The sequence below is a fragment of the Pholis gunnellus genome (genome assembly GCF_910591455.1).
Source record: "Pholis gunnellus genome assembly, chromosome: 22".
Taxonomy (NCBI): Eukaryota; Metazoa; Chordata; class Actinopteri; order Perciformes; family Pholidae; genus Pholis; species Pholis gunnellus.
In genome coordinates this window covers 5446039-5464538 of record NC_136549.1, presented here as the reverse complement: position 1 = coordinate 5464538, position 18500 = coordinate 5446039, and the positions used below count along the sequence as shown (strand labels likewise).

Here is an 18500-nt window from a genome sequence, read left to right as displayed (position 1 = left end):
CGGTGTTCCGACCAAGTTCCCTACCGTACCCTTTGCCCCCGCTCCAGTTTCCTGATCCGTCTTAGATCTGCTGGGTCGAGTTAAAGCCCCAAACAAAGGCTTGCACAGAGAGAGAGAGAGACCCACACAAACGGACTCATGTGTGACTGAGGGCAGAGGAATGCACAATGTGTGTGTTTGTGTGTGTGCGACAGTGAGACTATGAGGAACAGCAAGTGAGAGAATCAACAGAAGTGTCCTTTCTCTCATGGATGAGTCGCCTTTTGAATTATTCATTTCTTTACGCCAAGTGTGTGGATAGCTCTGTGTGTGTGTGTGTGTGTGTGTGTGTACTTGTACAGCTATCTTTGTGAGGACCAATTTGAGTTTCAGACCTTTAGAGTGAGGACATTTTTGCAAAGATAGGACGTTTTATACGGCCCTCACTTTGGAACACACCTTCTAGGTGTTTGAGGGTACAGACTTGGTTGTAAGTTTCAAGTTAGAATTAAGTTTAGTACAAGGGTGTGTGTGTGTGTGTGGGTGTAACTCGGTTACAGGGCATGTGTTACGAGTCAATATTACCTGCATTCATCTACACAGAGTTTCTGAATACAATGTGATGCATGTGAGCTTAAAAATATACAGCGCTTCTTTTTATCGTCATGCTGAAAACAAAATTGCATGGACAAACTGAATGCAATCACTTTTAATGAGAATACATTAACAAACCTTTGCACCTTTTAAAGAACAAAGAGCTCTGTGTCTGTGTGACAATTGCTGCATAAAATTATTCTCCACCAGCAACAGAAACCAGCTTTTCTGGTTTTAAGTGTTATCTTCCTGAAAAATAAAAAGGGAAATTGCAACCACAAAGCCAGAGTGAGTGAGAGTGTGGGAACATCCTGATTTAAAGACATAGCGATGTTGCATAATGTGTCAGAGGAGATTGATGTCTTTATTATCAGCGGCTGACATTTTACCTCCAGCACTTAAGTATGCATTATGTATGTACTTTTCATTTGTATTCATTCTTCACACAATGACTGGACTTCATAATGCAGTCACAATCGTAGCAGTACAAGTACTTGTTGTAGTATGTGTAAAGGTAGTAGTAATGGTAATAGTAGCAGTGGTAGAACAGGTACTGGAATAAGTAACAAAGTAGGAGTTGGGTGCCAGACGGGAGAATAATAGCAATTCCACCCTGTCACTTTAAGAAAAGCATTACTTCGAACAGCTGGAGAGATAACCTGACTAGCCCGTTAACCCGGCTACAAAATGCAACATAAGCAAAACCCAAACTATTGATCAAGTTTTTAATTTAAGTCAATTGTATCTTACACAAACAGAATGAAATACAGAATCAAACACAAAATATCCACTAAATCAAATAAACCACATCACGGAGTCCAGATATGCAAATCAAATGTCCACTGAGTAATCTAAAGTAAATGAGGACTCCAGGTAAATGTCAATTGTTTATGTTCACTTGATGTGGTGTGAGTGGGCATGCGTGTGTGTGTGTGTGTGTGTGTGGGGGGGGGGGGGGGGGGGGGGAGGATATAAAGGAATATATTGCGGTTCACTGTTTGTAGTATAAGCCTGGAGAGGATCCTAATGGATCAACGAATTGGAGGAGGCCCAAGCTGGTCCAAGCTGTAGCCAAACAAGATTATTTTTCAACCACCTGCTCCCGGGATCAGCACACCTCCACCAAGGCCTTGTCATCCAAGAAAGTTCCTTCTATCCAGCCGGTTCATGGATAACTTGCTTCTCCGATGTAGTTTAGTATACTTCAACTATTTCTTAGTGAGAGTGTAACATGCCCAGAAACTGAATAATACTTTCAGTAGCTCCATTAGCCACTCTCACTCCTCTCTCTGTTCTCCTCCATGCAGCTTCTGTTCGTTGATTATTTTTCCCTCCCCCAGCTCACAGGTGTGTCTAATTTATAGCCTCACTTTCCCCACCTTCTTTCCTGTCAGGTTAGAAAAGGGCTATTCTGTGTATTTTGTTCTGCTACAAGGGATTAGTAGTAGTAGTAGTAATACAAGTACTGAAAGTAGTATGAGTAAAGGCATTAATAATAATATTAGTAGTACAAGTACTAGAAGTAGTATGAGTAAAGGAAGAAGTAGTGGTAGTAGTAGTAGTAGTAGTGCAAGTACTAGAAGTAGTGCATTACTAAAAGTATTACATGTAGTGTTGCAACTTGTAGTAGTAATAGTAGTAGTGGTAGTAGTGGTAGTAGTTCAAATCCTAGAAGTAATATGAGTAACAGTAGTCGTGGCAGTCGTAGTCGTACAAGTACTAGAAGTAAAACGAGTAAAGGTAGTAGTATTAAAAGTACTATCAGAATCAGAATCAGAACCGTTTATTGCCAAGGAAGTTTGCACCTACAAGGAATTTGTCATGGCGGGTGGTGCATAACATTTAACAATAAACAATAACATTTCAACCAGGAGAGACTTGTTTTATAGTTTAACAATGATTTATTACACATGCAAATATGAAAAGTGCAAAGTCTTTGGCGATTGGACTCCATCATGAAGTACTATCACCGAGGGTAGGGATACTGAGGTCCAGTGGGCCTAATCCCCCCTGGAGTCCAGACACTGGTGGTGGTGGTGGTGAAGAGAGTTGCTGCAATCTGATGATGAATCAGGAGCACGATTGTGATGCTGACTGGAGGTGACTGGGGTGGAGGAGGGTCACGTCTGCTTAGCTGAAATGACAACTGACAGCAGCAGAGAGAACACTTTTAAAGTTGACGCACCGATATGATTGGCTTAAGGAAACTGGTTGGTTACTTAAAAGTGCACGCCCCCAATCAGCTGAGTGAGTAATTCCAAGGAGAGGAGAGACAGAGATTACCAGTGAGTGTCTTCCTGACTGAACTTGCACTTGAGCTCCATTAAACAATCAACAACAATCAACACAGTGCAAGAAATAGAAACATATTGAAATTTACAATGAAATATAAAATAAAGTGCACGACAAACAGATAACAGGACTGTAGACAAGTGAAATGTAAGTGAAATGTTAAAAGTGTCGAGTGTGTTTAAATAAAGAAACATAGGGATGTGCAGGGGAGTGACCAGTAGGAAATTGTCCTATAGGGATGAAAGAGTCAGTGGGGATTCCGGGCTTTGTTAATGAGCCCGACTGCGGATGGGAAGAAACTGTTCATGTGGCGTGAGGTCTTGGAGCTGATGTTCAGCTCCCACTTGGGGTCCTGGGTTATGGTGCAGACCAGGAAGCGTAAGGACTCCACCATGTCGACGGAGGAGTCACACAGAGTGATAGAGGGAGTCACACAGGGTGATGGGGGCTGGTAGGGCTGCGTTCTTCCTGAAATCCACAACCATCTCCACTGTCTTTAGAGCTCTGAGTTGTTCAGACCGCACCAGGGCACCAGATGATCAGTCTCCCACCTGTAGGCGGACTCATCCCCACCAGAGATGAGTCCAATGATGGTGGTGTCATCCGCAAACTTCAGGAGCTTGACGGACTGGTGACTGGAGGTGCAGCTGATGGTGTACAGGGAGAAGAGCAGAGGGGAAAGAACGCAGCCTTGGGGGGAACCGGTGCTGATGGTCCGGGAGGCTGAGACATGCTTTCCCAGCTTCACGTGCTGCTTCCTGTCAGACAGGAAGTCTGTGATCCACTTGCTGGTGGAGTCGGGCACGTGCAGCTGGGAGAGCTTGTCGTGCAGCAAAGACGGGATGATGGTGTTGAAAGCAGAGCTGAAGTCCACAAACAGGATCCTGGTGTAGGTTCCTGGGGAGTCCAGATGATGGATGATGAAGTGAAGGGCCAAGTTGACTGCATCCTCTACAGACCTGTTGGCTCTGTAGGCGAACTGCAGGGGGTCCAGGAGTGGATCAGTGAGGGTTTTTAGGTGGGACAGGACCAGGCGTTCAAAAGGCTTCATGACCACAGAGGTCAGGCCGACGGGCCTATAGTCATTAAGTCCTGTGGTCCTTGGTTTTTTGGGGACAGGGATGATGGTGGAGGCCTTGAAGCAGGCTGGTACGTGGCATGTCTCCAGGGAGGTGTTGAAGATGTCTGTAAACACCGGAGACAGCTGATCAGCACAATGCTTCATGGTGGAGGGTGAGACAGAGTCCGGGCCGGCTGCTTTGCGGGGGTTCTGTTTTTTAAAAAGCTTATTGACGTCTCTCTCCAGAATAGAGAGAGTCGTCACTGGGTAGGGGGGGAGGGTGTATGAGGCACTGGGATGGGTGGTACAGAGGCATGAACCCCTGCTGAGCTGGGGGAGGGGGGGCTGGTGGTCTGGGGCTGTTTGATGGGGCTGTGGGGGATGGAGTCAGGACTGTCCCATTGTCTTTCGAATCTGCAGTAGAACTCATTCAGCTCGTCTGCCAGGCGGAGGTCATTCATAGAGTGAGGTGTTTTAGGCTTGTAGTTGGTGATCTGTCTGATCACTTGCTGAGAGCTGGTGTTTCTCAGAGTACAGTCGTTTAGCGTCTCTCACCGCCTTGCTAAAACTGTATTTTGCCTCTTTGTACAAGTCCTTGTCCCCACTCCTAAATGCCTGATCCTTGTGCAGCCTTAGCTGTCTGAGTTCTGCTGTAAACCAGGGTTTGTCATTGTTGTAACTCACCCTGGTGCTTGTTGGAACACAGCTGTCCTCACTGAAGCTGATGTATGACATTCACAGCCTCTGCGTGCTCATCCAGACTGTTGGTAGCAGTCCTGAAATGAGGGCCGTCTTTCAATCAGAGGATCGGCGGTTCGATCCCCGGTTCAGGCTCCACTAGTCGCATGTTGATGTGTCCTTGAGCAAGACACTTACCCCCAAAATTGCTCAAGTAGCTGTGCCTACGGTGTAGAATTGTGATATAATCTGAATTGTAAGCCGCTTTGGAGAAAAGCGTCTGCTAAATGACTGTAATGTAATGTAATGTCCCAGTCTGTACAGTCTAAACACGCCCGAAGGTCCTCCGGAGGCTTCACCGGTCCACTTCTTGAATTTCTTGAATGGGACAGTCCTGGCTCCATTTACAGAGCTTGAGTTTCTGCCTGTAAGCAGGAATCAGATGGACCATGACGTGTGTCAGAGAGTCCCAGTGCAGCATGAGGGACGGCGTGATAGGCCCAGCTTATTGTGGTATAACAGTGGTCTAAAATGTTCTCTTCTCTGGTTGAGCCTTTCATAAACTGTCTGTATTTGGGGAGTTCATGGCTGAGGTTTCCTTTGTTAAAGTCCGCTCCACACACCGTATCTGTTCGGCGAGTGTCCGCTGTGCCTCCTGCACGTTGCCCTGCGGCGCTTCACTGCATGAGTTAAAGTGAGCGCACCTTTGACAAGAATGTCCAGTAATTCCACAGAAGTTAGCAGAAAAGTTGGAAGTAAGTCTGCTGGAGTTTTTCCCCTGATGTTTATGAGCTCATCTCTGGTGAAAGAGCTCTGGGTATCGCAGCAGAAAACAGTATTTACAACAAAAACAACACAAAACAATGAGCACCAACACACCGAGGCAGCCGTCCGCGGCGCCATCTTAGCATCGTGGGGTACTAGAGGTAGTAGTGATAGTACAGGTACTAGAAATAGTACATCACTAGAACTACTTCATGTAGTAGTAATAGTATCAATAGTAGTATAACAACTGTATTACTAATTCTGTTTCAGCAGTAAATCTAGCAGTTTAGTAGCAGTAAAAGTACTATAGTAGTAGTAGTGGGGGTGATTAGACAGTGAAAAGAGTATGCAGAGCAGTAACAGTTACTAGTAGCAGTAGTATTAGTGGAAGTGATTAGACAGTGAGAAGAGTATACGCAGCAGTAACAGTAAAACAGTGTAGTATTAGCAGCAGTTGCATCAGAAAGAAGTGTTACATTCATGAGGCCTGTGAGATCAAAAGTCACACTGACGTAACACACGGTACAGTTCTCAGTTATCCCGGCATTAATATTAAACTGGAAACCAGAGCTGTGGAAGATTTTACACACACACACACACCTGACCGTGGAGGAGAGCCAACGGTGTGAGCGAGGATCAGGCCGGCCACTGTCACATGACAGCGTTTGTGCGTAATCTCCAGGCAGGGCAGGGAGGTCCGCTTTGAAGCTCCACTCACAGGCTGATCCGGAGCGACACCCATCCAGGACCCCTCGAGTCCACTTATATCTTCAAAAGGTCCACTGAGGTGATTCCCAGCACACTTCTGCAGTTACCAGGAACAGAAATTAGTTTTTTTTAAATAATGAATAGCGTTAAATAATGCCCAGTTTAAAAAGAATTGTGATGAAGGTGAAGAAGGGAACACGACGGGTGGTGTTGAGTTCATCTGACACCGACCAATGGCTCATGCTTTACTCCCTGTTGCAGTGTGTGCCTCATCTCAAACCCTCCTATAACTTATTTTGATGATTAAAGGCTTTATCCTTGAATCATCATACGGTGACTTTTGTTGCTTGTGATCACAGAATCATTTGGAACACATGACACTATTGTAGTGGTTAAATGGCATTCCTTGATCACAAAACACAATGACTGTGAAAATGTACTCGAGGAGTCCTGTGGTTTTTCCAGTCTCGCGGCCGTCGCTCTGTTTGTATACAAAAGCACGTCACTGCTGTGCGTAAAGAAGTCTCCACCTCCTCCACCCGGGCCGGGCCGCGCCCCCTCCCTCTCCCTCTCTCTCTCTCTCTGTCCTGTAGTTCTGGGCTGATGCAATGCTCATCTTTATAAAAGGGTGAGTCCCCACCCCTCCTCCAGCAGAACAGGCTTTTCTCTCCGAGCGCACCGCATCTCTGGGAATGTTTTGGTGTAATTAGACACAAATCTAAATTCTCTTTCCTCGGTCGGTTTATTCTAAGCGTGTCTTCTGTTTTTACTTGACTTAAACGGTTTTCAGCCCTCGTTTTGAATCGGATCCTGTCTGTAATAGGCCCTTCCGTTCAGTGAACAATTCATTCATATTCAAACCTAAATACACCAAAAGGAACCAGTTTTTTTAAAGAAATCGTCCGGACATTTACTTTGTGTGTGGTTTTTTTTAACTGAAAGGATTTTACAGGCATCCTGCCACATCTTCACAAGGTAAGACTGGCGGCATCTCATCATTTACCGACTGTCTGTCATTAAATTACTGGGTGTAGGCGGCGCAGTGTTTGGAAGATAATTATAAGCTGTTACTTGTTAGACTTTTTGCTTTACTCTTCAAATCATGAGCTCAATGTCGGTTTTGTTGTTTGTATTTTGAATCTCATTCAAAGAAAATCGGGTGCGCTGCCAGCTCTTTTTGGGCAAATGAATCAGTATTATAACTATTTCCTGCCATATTAGCTGTGTTGGTCTCCTTCTAAAGAGACAGAAATGTCCTGTGCTGGAGTCCCAAGGCGTTATTTGTTAGCAGGCCAAATGAATAAACAAAGCGGTGTGACAGTGATGCTGCGCAGTGCTGGACTCATGTCTGGAGGTGGCACAGGGGTGTCATGGGCACACAGGTAATGAAACGCAAGCGGAGTGGAAAGGGAATTAATGGAAACACTCCTCTGTGTGTGATCTGCAAAGGATGTGATCATAAACCTGGCTCTGAGTCGGAGCGCGAGTCTCTGCGCAAAATGGAGAGCCATGCCCCCCATAAAGGGGACACAGCACGTGCCATTGTTTCCAATCGGAGTCGGCCATGGGCATAATGTAATTAAATGGTTCGGGGGGGGGGGGGGGGGGGGTACGCCTTTTGCACTCCGTGTGGATCTACAAGTGCGCACTATTCAGTCAAGAGACAAAATATGATATATATTAGGAATGTCTTTACAACATCCACATGCTTTGCCTTATTGTCAGCTAGTCATGCTTTATAAATGCCTGAAGACGTGGTGAGGGTGAAGACGCCGACACCCTGATTTCATTCCACTTCTCAAAATGATTTCGGAGGGAAATGTGCGCAAAGTCAGCCGCGCGTACTGCGGCTTTTTTGTTGTTGTCATTCAGCGTCTACATCGGGGCTGATGCGATGTCGGGTGGACTCGGATGCCGGTCTGGTATTTTTCCACTGCCGGTGCGTCAGCTCCCCCCCCCCCCCTCCCTCTCACCCTCAGCCTCCCCTCTCAGCCTCCTCCTCCTCCTTCTAAAGTAAAGTCACATGATGAGAGACTCATGAGGAGGGCTGCGGCGCGCGCCTTCTCTCTACAATATTGATCATTCCGAAGGGAGCGTGAACGCGCTCAGCTAGAAATAAAAACAAATTAAAAAAGGCGGCTTTGGCAGGAATGCGTACAAATGAATAAATAAACATAATTTAAATGTGCTCTTTTTCTCTCTCTCTCTCTCTCTGAAATGAACAGCATGAAACAGCCCTCTGCCAGAACTGAGATGAGCCGCTTCAACATCTCACACGAAGATGACAGCAGCAGCGCCAACAGCAACGAGTACACCTACTGTCCCACGGACTGTCCACAGAAGGTCCCACTGGGCGGGTGAGACAAGCTTTAAAATGTTGTCTGAACAAGCAAAAAAATATGAGCCAAAACGAACCCTTATTTTGAAGTACCGCACATCATTGTCTCTAAATCCTCCTCTCTGTTATTCTCCTGTGAAGCCAATACTCTGACATAGAAGCAGAGAGTCAAAACTTCCTCCCCGAACACAACCCGAGCAAGAAGAAGTATGAGACCGAATACGTAAGAGCTTCTCTGTTCCTCCGACACGTTGATCGTCCTTGATCACTCACGTCCTCGTTTCCTAACCGCAAACCTTTCGTCCCCTCACAGCACCAGGGCAACGCCTCCTTCGGCATGTCCGTATTCAACCTGGGCAACGCCATCATGGGCAGTGGCATCCTGGGTCTGTCCTACGCGATGGCCAACACTGGCATCGCCCTGTTTGTGTAAGTCTTTGAAATTCCTCTCCTCTCCTCTCCTCTCCTCTCCTCTCCTCTCCTCTCCCATTGCATTTCTTCACCTTGACAGCGGGATTTAAAAAATGGGGATTTGGTTGGTTGGATGCAAAGGGGCGAAAACGACAGCGAAGCGCCTCCAGGCATCAGAGGAAGGCAGATCTCGATGTAACAACAGAGTCATCTCAGAGGATGCAGTTCAAAGTAAAGGAAAAACCACCACTCAACACAGGCTCGGTTTAGTTTCATGATATGGATCCAGGTGTTGTTTTGTCTTCTGCGTCAAGGTCTAGGCTCGTGATGTACTGAACCTCTGAAGGGCTTTTTTTTCCCGCCAGCAGTGTGTTTGTGTGTGTGTGTGTGTGTGTGTGTGTGTGTGTGTGTGTGTGTGTGTGTGTGTGTGTGTCTGTGTCTGTGTCTGTGTTCGCTCTGCAGCCGCTCGACCCTGAGCAGCAGATTACACCAGGGTCGAAAGTTTACAAATGTTCATTGCCCTGTTAGTGATCTGGATTCCTTCATTTTTTCATCAGTTCTTTTTAGTGTCTTCATTTCTGAGGAACAACCATCAGTTAGAATACTGCTTTTCCTCCAATCACATTTGACAAATAATGTCTTACGAGGGCAACGTTTTTGTTTATACCCCCCCCCCCCAAACATCTTACCGTCTGAGACAAAAGCTGAAGCCCTGCGGAGGCAGAAACCAGCTAAAGAAAGACCGGTGAAGTCAGAGTATAAATATATGGTCTCATGGTGGGTTACTAGATTACTTTGGGCTTCACCAAATGCCAGTTTACAAACACAGGGAGCGACGAGGGAAGCGGCTTAGCTGAGCTAATCCCGCTCCCTTTCGGTCAGAGTTATGTAAGCTAACACACAGATCGGGGCGCGGTTCACCGTCAGTAAGCAGCCGACCAATGAGAGCCCTGCAATGGCAGGATGTCAGAGATTACAAAAAACCTGTTCATCTGTGAAAGATAGCTTGTCTGTTTGTTTTGCGAAATGCCGCACGGTGCTCTTCCTAATCACCAATTGCGGTCCAAGTTTAGTAACCTCTTGCAGAACAAACTCACACCCCCCATAAAAGGTCCTCCAAAGCATATATTTGTTGAGCTGCAGCGTACGAAGAGATAACACAGGGACCGTTATGATGTCAGAGGCAGGCGAGCTGCCGGTCAAAGCAGCTGGGCGGTCACATGCGAGAAGGAAACGCCTTTTCATCGCCAGGTCCTCAAATGGGCCGGAGATAAATTTTCACCTGGACTATTAATACCCGGGCCCATATTTGCTGCCAGCGTCCCGCAGGGTGCTAAGAGGATCCCACATGTCCTTACTGATGCTGCACATGACTCCTAGAACCTGCAGACCCATGCTGCATTCAAGGTCTTTGGGAATCAGGCCCCCCCCAAAAAAAAATTAGAGAAAATGCAGGTTTTTCGCCACCATTGGTCACACATGGTTGGATTTTTTACCCCTTTTTAATAGCAGAGGATACAGTTTGAGATATCATTCACTGGTCACGCTTAGAGGAAATTTCTTGAAATGAATTCCGGTTTCTTGACGCGTTAGGCTCTTGAACAAAGCAGAATTCGTCCAAAGATTCTTCCATTTGAGTCATTACAAGGGTACAATGGTGTAAGGAGCGTCTGGCTTTCACTAAATGTCAATGTGTTTGTAAAATACATTTGTCATTGAATTGGACTTTAAAGCCTTTTGTTCAACACTCTACAGATCAGCGCGTTTAACAGCAACGGTGAGCACCAGTTGGTCATTGACTCTGCTGTTTTTCCTTGTAACCCTCTTGGTCAACATTTCAGCTAAAGATCCCTCTCGTCTGTTCACAGGATTCTCCTCGTGGCCGTTGCCATCTTCTCCTTGTATTCTGTCCACTTGCTGCTGAAGACGGCCAACGAAGGAGGTGAGTGTTGCGGACGGTTGTGTGGGTCCAAACCTCCCCTCTTGGCTTCTGGAGGTGTACTCTCTGAATGCTAAATCTAAAGTCTCCCTTTGTGTATTCCCCCCCCCTCTAAAGGCGCGCTGGTGTACGAGCAGCTGGGTTACAAAGCCTTCGGGATGCCGGGGAAGCTCGCCGCTTCCTGCTCCATCACCATGCAGAACATTGGAGGTGAGAGACTGTGGCATTTTAGCGGCAGAGACGACTTATTTCTAGAAGTATCGCACGGCAATAATTGAACTACTTTTCTGTATTTATCCACCCTGTGTTTATTCCACGAGTTACCACAATGTCCCTCTGTATCTAAACTGACTGCCTGGGTGGAAAAAATAGAACGGAAAGAAAACAGAAACCGGTGTGTGTTTTTGGAACGTAGAGCAGCCTCCAGTGAAATCCTGAGTCATTCAACAAGCATCCATTGGACCAGCTCAGCCCCTCGCCAAATATTAGACAGCACTATTTTTGTAGCGGAGTCCCCCCTCCTGGGCATGCTTGGGCTCATTTTACAGGCAAATGTACTAACAGATGTTTTTTGTCTTTACAGCCATGTCGAGCTACCTCTACATCGTCAAATACGAGCTGCCCATCGTCATCGAATCCTTTATGGGACCCAGCAATGGGTGAGTGGCCAAATATCTTAGTAGCTTCCTAACTCATAAATAACATTTGATAACCTGCAGGTCTTGAAAAGATGAAAACGAAGGTGTCTTTAAGGTGACTTGAAGGTTCGTAAAAGGTTCATTTAGGGCTTTATTATTCAGGGAGGCCCGGCTGGGGCACTCGAGGTGAAGTGGCACATCAAGCAAAATGGCTGCCGGTTGTTTTTGAAGTGCCGAGTGTCGGAGGAGATGTGGTGGTGGGGGTGGGGGGGGGGGGGGGGGGGGGGTCTGGACGCCTTAAAGGGAAGGACAGTGCTCAGTCTATGCGAGCGGGGGCCCTTCAAAGAGCCCTTTTAGAAGACGCGGCCCCAGTGCCGCATCGAGACGGAGCCATGAGCTCACTGCAACCTCGCTTCGAGTTTGAAACATTGATGTGGCGTCGGCTCCTCAGTGCGGCTTTTGTTAAAATCTATTTCTGGGGAGCGAAGCAGTCGTCCCGCGAAGGGGCCGGTTTGCGTCAGCTGACATGCAGACGTTAGGGGGAGGTTTGATCAGGCCCGGAGATGTGAAAGACGATTCTGACAGAAAAGTGGATTTAATGTGACGTTTTCTGAGCAGAGAAGACACAGAGCAGTGTGACTTTTTTGTTTATTCAAAAAAAGTATTTTTGAATTTATCATATATACTACACAGTAGAGCTTGCAAACATTGCAAAATAGCCGAACTTGGCAATTAAAAACAGGAAGCAAACTTTTTTTTTTTTTTTTTAAATGGTGGAGTGCCCCTTTAATATAAGCACACAGTATCACTAACTTGCTCTTGTTCTGTCCTGCTGTGTTTCAGAGAATGGTACACTAACGGTGACTACCTGGTGCTGCTGGTGACGGTTTTCATTATCCTGCCCCTGTCGCTGCTCAGGAACTTGGGTAAGCAGTGTGTGTGTGTGTGTGTGTGTGTGTGTGTGTGTGTGTGTGTGTGTGTGTGTGTGTGTGTGTGTGTGTGTGTGTGTGTGTGTGTGTGTATGTATGTTTGGGTGTGGGGCTGGTGACGCAGACTGTGTCTCAGATTGTGCACAATTCAAAGTGAAGTCATTAAAAGTAAAACAAAAACTGTAGCTCATGCTTCTGTTTTTCTCCCCCCCCCTCAGGTTACCTTGGTTACACCAGTGGCCTGTCCCTGCTCTGCATGGTGTTCTTTCTGATTGTGGTGAGTAAAACCCACCTGTTTCCTCATTCCTCACACACACCCCTTTGGCACATGAGCCAGCCAGATGAGTCTTAGTCAGAGAAGAATTTTCAGTTTTTTCCATGAAATCCTTTCCGCAGAGTAGTTATAAAGGGCCGAACGCTGTTCCGAAGGCTTCTCAGCGAGACACAATAGACAGCTTCGGAGATCAACCGTATATCAGCTAATTTAACCTTAAACCTGTCGTCTTGTCCTCCAGGTGATCATCAAGAAGTTCCAGCTCCCGTGCCCGCTCCCCGAGAACCTCGGCGCTCTGAACGAAACGATAAGCAAAGTGCTGAACACCACCTTGTCCCTCCTCAACACCACCGCCGTGGACTACAACGAGGACCTATGCACTCCGAAATACTTTGTCTTCAACTCTCAGGTAAAGCTCCATGAGACGCAGAGCATCTTGAGGATTGAAATGTGTGTTAAAACCACCAGTGCGTTAATGTTTTTGTTTTTTTCCCCTTCCAGACTGTGTACGCCGTTCCCATCCTGACCTTCGCCTTCGTGTGCCACCCGGCCATTCTGCCCATGTACGAGGAGCTCAAAGAGTGAGTGCGCACTCCTTTCACTCCTTTCACTCCTTTAACTCGGCCTACAAACCACAGCTGCTTTCTTATCATGTGTCTACCGCGGGTTTATCTCACATTTGTATAAAAACTAAATTGAACTCCCCCTCCTCTCCCGCCCCAAACAGCCGTTCTCACCGAAGGATGCAGGGTGTCGCCAATGTGTCCTTCCTGGCCATGTTCATCATGTACCTGCTGGCCGCCCTCTTCGGATATCTGACCTTCAACGGTGAGTCGCTTTGACAAGGACACAATGTAATGTATGTATAGAAATATAAACGACTGCACGGTGGAACGGTTATGGCATGTAGCTAATTCCTTCATTAAAACATACATAAATGATAGAATTCATCTTATCTAATTTGACATTGTTCATTTTGAAGCGAAGCAAAAATATGGCATTAAAAACATGCTAAAACTCTTCAGGATCAGATGAGTGACTACAGTGTGGGTTTACTTGCGACCATTGTACCTGATACAAAACGTCAGAGCGGATCAATCATTCAACGTTAAAGGACAAAGCTGCCAGCTCCAAATTGAACAGCGAGTATCTCTCCTGGAAAAAAAAAAATGAAAACAAAACGCAGGACTCATGGCCTGTTGCGCAAGAGTGGTAAAAAAAAAAATCCACCTGAAGCAGCTGCATGCACAGTGTGCCACCGTGTTTGCGTTCCTGTTTGTCGTGGCAGGAACATTGGTTATATAAGAGCTTGATAATAACAAGAGACTTCGTCAACCGTCCAGGCAGGGCGAAGACCTGATGTGGGGGTGGTGCACAGTTAGAGTCAGGGCAGGTAGTGATTGAGAAACCGCTGTGACGTCTGTCGTAACCTGCTTGTCAGGGTTTGCCAGTTTTAGGGACGCCTGGAACAAAGACTTTTAACTGGAGGAAACAAACGAAATACAAGTACTCAAAAAGGTGTGATGTGGCACTTGTAGAAGTCACCTACAGGTCCAATGTTTCACATACTGCGGGAAACAAGTATGGTTTGGTGTCTTCAGATATTTTCGGTGGCAAACAGCGACAAAATACGAATTTTTACACTCTAATGAAGCCTTTTCATAGAGTCTACAGCCGTCATAGCACGTCTTTAAGGCTTGGCACAGCTGCCATTTTAGCTAAATGCTAACGTTAGCGAGGTAACAGCCCGATGTTTAGCAGATATGTTAACCGTGGTTACCGTCTACGTGTGTTAGCGTGCTGACATTTGCTAATTAGCACTAAATACAAAGTACAGCTGAGGCAAAGGAAAATATAAAAAACTAGTAACCATTAATTAAACTAATAACGCGTTTCTTCATTCCGCTAAATGCTTTGGATTTAGTTTTATGTAAGCTGTTCTTGAAACCCAAAAGCATGTTTTTGTAAATGTTAAAATGATGAAACGTTTGTGAATCGTGCAGCGTGTGCTTCAGGTCTAAAGGCCCTTTGCTGTCTCTCTACACAGTGCACGTGGAGCCTGAGTTGCTGCACACCTACTCCAAGGTCTACAAGTCTGACGTGCTCCTGCTGATCGTCCGTCTGGCTGTGCTGACTGCTGTCACGCTCACCGTCCCCGTGGTGCTGTTCCCTGTAAGTGTCAAAGAGGGTCTCACTGATCTTATCAGTGCTGAAGTGAATTCAGTGGGACCATGTAGCATAACCTCTTGTTTTTTTTTCTCTGTCTCCGTAGATTCGTACCTCCGTCAACCATCTGCTGTGCGCCTCCAAGGAGTTCAGCTGGATCCGCCACACAATCATCACCATGGTGCTGTTGGCCGGCACCAACGCCTTGGTCATCTTTGTCCCCACCATCAGGGACATCTTTGGCTTCATCGGTGGGTGTCTGTGTTAATGTGTATGATAATGCCATAAAAAGCTTTTTTTATAATAGAAAATGTTGACTAAAAATGCTAAATGTTTCATCCCTCACACAGGCGCCTCTGCTGCTGCCATGCTCATCTTCATCCTGCCCTCGGCTTTCTACATCAAACTGGTCAAGAAGGAGTCCATGAAGTCTGTGCAAAAGATCGGGGTAAGGAGTTAGTTCAAAGTGAAGCTGTAGCTAGCAGTCCCTTAGCTTAGCGTAGCTTAGCATAAAGACTGAATACTACTGAATACTAGTTTTGGTAACACCATCCACCCATCGTCTGTAAAATTCACTGATTAACATGTTATATGTTTTTTTTTACTATGTTTATGCTAAGCTAACATTACCATATTCTATTGAACATAAACACAACTCTCTCTTGGCAAGAAAGCAAATCAGCGGGTTTCCCAAGATGTCGAGCTCTTCCTCAAAGTTGCTCGGGGTGAACGTGTTAGCTAAATGTGAAATCGTTCTCCTCACCAGGCCACCGCCTTCCTGCTGTTAGGCTTCTTTGTCATGATCGGCAGCATGACCCTCATCATCCTGGATTGGATCCACAACGCCACAGCCAGCCCGGTCGTACACGCCGACGGACTCTAAAGCTCCACTTCTCCACCAAGGTGAGAGAGAGAGGAGGCTCTGAACTGCTACGACTGCGCAAACCAACGAAGATCAAACCTATTGTAAAAGAAGAAAAACACAAGAACTCACTTGATGCTCTGCTTTGACTTCCTGAGCGACAAACCATGCCATTCCAAGAGAATGTATTGAACTTGTACAGTATGCTGTTATAGGCCACAAAGATTGGTGTTTTACTTGTTTCTTCTCTTTCATCGTAACTTTTTTTCATTGTTGTTTTTGCTCAATTTTTTTGATTTTGTAATGTTCTTTTGTAGTTATGGTACAGCTGAAAACAAATATTTGAAGGTGCCTCAAAGCAGAGATGACATAGTAGTAGAGTTCAAAAGGAAGCTTACACTCAGGTACGGCGTGCGGGTGTGGCTGTGACCTCAGCAACAACCAATCCTGCTGAGAAACATGCGTGAACCTCCTGAAGATCGACGAAGTAACTTGAAAGTTCATCCTCCTCAAGGGGCGATTCAGTTCCTTCCAACATTTGTTGTTTGTTTTCCTTTTTTTTTCTTCCCTTTGCCAAAAATGTATTTGTTTAGCATCTTTGTATATTGAAAAGCACTTACTGTTCAGCACACTTGGAGAAAACCAATGTCAGTTTTCACAGGCGAGGCCTACGACACCGCCTTTTGAGTATTCTTACAAAGGCTTTGTGACCTTACTTAGTGTCAGCTTTCCATGTAAACCCCAATATAAGTCAACAGAACCTGCCTTTTCAAAACCTGACACTGGGAGCTGCAGAGTTTCTCATTCGAGGACTCTCACAAACTGTATTTACTCTTAAAAACCTGCTGAAGATCTTGTTGGAAAAGCGCGTTCAGTGACGACTACTGCTTTGAGACCTGGAGGCCACTCAGCCTCCAGAGAAACTGGAGAATACTTTGAATTTGACCACACGCAGTGGTTGTAATATACCTGTTAAACTTGCAGAAAAAAAAAACTAGAACCAGTCTGTCACAATATTTTGAGTGTTTTTGTGTACAGTTGTGCAGTTTTCTGCTTTCAAAATGTTTCACACAGAAGAACTTGATGGCTCGACACGGACTTCGTTCCCCCGTCGAGTCGTGAACCTGTCATCTGACGGTGCACTGTGCTTCCAACACTAACTTAACACATCACCAAACTGTTATTGTCCAACATCTATTTATGGAAGACCGTGAAATCAATGTAATTTAATCTATTTTACTATATTTATAAAATATTGTATGTATATATATATGTATATATATATCTATTGAGTTCAACTGTATATACGCTTTGTTTTGTTTGAATTTCATTTTTCTTTCTTTTTTTTTTTACACCAATGCATTGGAGCTGTAAAACAAAAGCGAAAAATCCCCGAGCTGGTGAATTTGTGATATTGAATTGGCTCCAACGCACTGGAGCTTCAACTGTTCATCTCTGTTCAGACTGAATTGTCCGACTGCGTCGATTCTGTGAAAACTGTTACATTTGGAAGCCACGGATACAGCAGCATGCAGTCTTGTTTTCTTTTGGGCCCTCGAACAAGAACCATCAGCAAAATGTTGTTAATGCACATCTTGGTTGGAGAGTACGTCAGCCATCTCTTGACTTCAGGAGCAACGAGGGCTATGCCCACCAGTGTTACAGTCTTGTTTCAATGAAACATTATGTACATCCTGTAAATAATGTCCAATTAAAATAGATAAAGATAAACTAATAACATGTTGGTGTTCTTTGTGCCATGTGCCAGCTGAGAAGAGTTTGTGAATGTGATTTATGAGGACAAGGAGTTACAACTGACTGACCTTCAATTGTCTGGTCAGATTTTTGTCAGAATGCTAGTCAACCACAATAAAGGCCACTGAGGGCCTTATTAATGTCAAACACAACACAAATTGTGTTTAAAAAATATATATATATTAGTATTGTATTTGAAGGAAAACGCTTATTTGTTGCTTTCTTGCTCTAGTTTATAGTTTCTTTCGGAATACAGCATAAATCACTTTTTAAAAGCTGTATAGTCCCATAAACTTATACATTAGTGATAAGACATATCAGTTAAATATACTAAAGACAAACTGATCATAAATCATTCCAAATGTACAAAGAGGTATAGTAAAAAAATGTAATTAAATCTTTCTACGCTTTCTGTCACTCCCCTTTTCGGCCTTGGTTTTCTATTCCACATTAGCAGTAAAGTTTGTGAATGTGGTTTATGAGGACAAGAGGTTAGAAACTGATCTGGAATTGGAATTCACATTTTACCAGGTCCTCCATCGTGCAAGTAACAGGGACTTTGAATGTCTTATCAGATGGTTTTCTGAGTTACGGTCCACCTCAGCAAGGCCACAAGGAGGCGCTAATTAAGTTTTTGATGGAAAATACTTTTCAATTTTGTCTTAGAATATAAGAAAGAAAAACGTGTCAAATGTGTCCGTGTATCCCTTTACATGCTGCTTTCATGAAGTTTAATATTTCTGCCTGAACACATACAATTTCATACCTTTAAACGTGCTTTGGTCACGCTGTATTAAACTTCCACATTAACGTTAAAATGTATTAGTTAAATATACTAAAGACAAACACTGAATGACTAAGAAAACCTGCTTAGTCATGTTTTCCCCCCATCATATTCTCTTTTTCAAAGAGCAATAACTCATAAATTCTCAAGATTTCTAAAATGTAAAAAAAAAAGATGTACTCGGTGCAGGCATACAGAAATGCCTTTTCTCCTGGGGTGAACGTCTTTTTCTTTAGACAACGCTGCTCCCTAGCGGTCATCAGACGACACTCCACAGTTGGAGACAAATTCTTTCAACCTTTTTTAATCCCACAGATTAAATATTTAT

At 45.0% G+C, this 18500-nt stretch overlaps 1 protein-coding gene across 1 annotated transcript; it reads left to right on the top strand.

Moving 5' to 3' along the window:
• Nucleotides 1-6740: 6740 nt before the first annotated feature.
• slc38a2 (solute carrier family 38 member 2) lies at nt 6741-17371 on the top strand. The gene is made up of 16 exons (XM_079184268.1): nt 6741-7051; nt 8302-8433; nt 8556-8637; nt 8728-8843; nt 10694-10767; nt 10882-10974; nt 11348-11423; nt 12246-12328; nt 12550-12608; nt 12847-13014; nt 13107-13186; nt 13333-13433; nt 14653-14777; nt 14878-15022; nt 15122-15219; nt 15538-17371. The coding sequence occupies exons 2-16, from the start codon at nt 8303-8305 to the stop codon at nt 15652-15654; spliced, it is 1548 nt and encodes a 515-aa protein (XP_079040394.1). The 5' UTR covers nt 6741-7051; nt 8302; the 3' UTR covers nt 15655-17371.
• Nucleotides 17372-18500: the final 1129 nt, after the last annotated feature.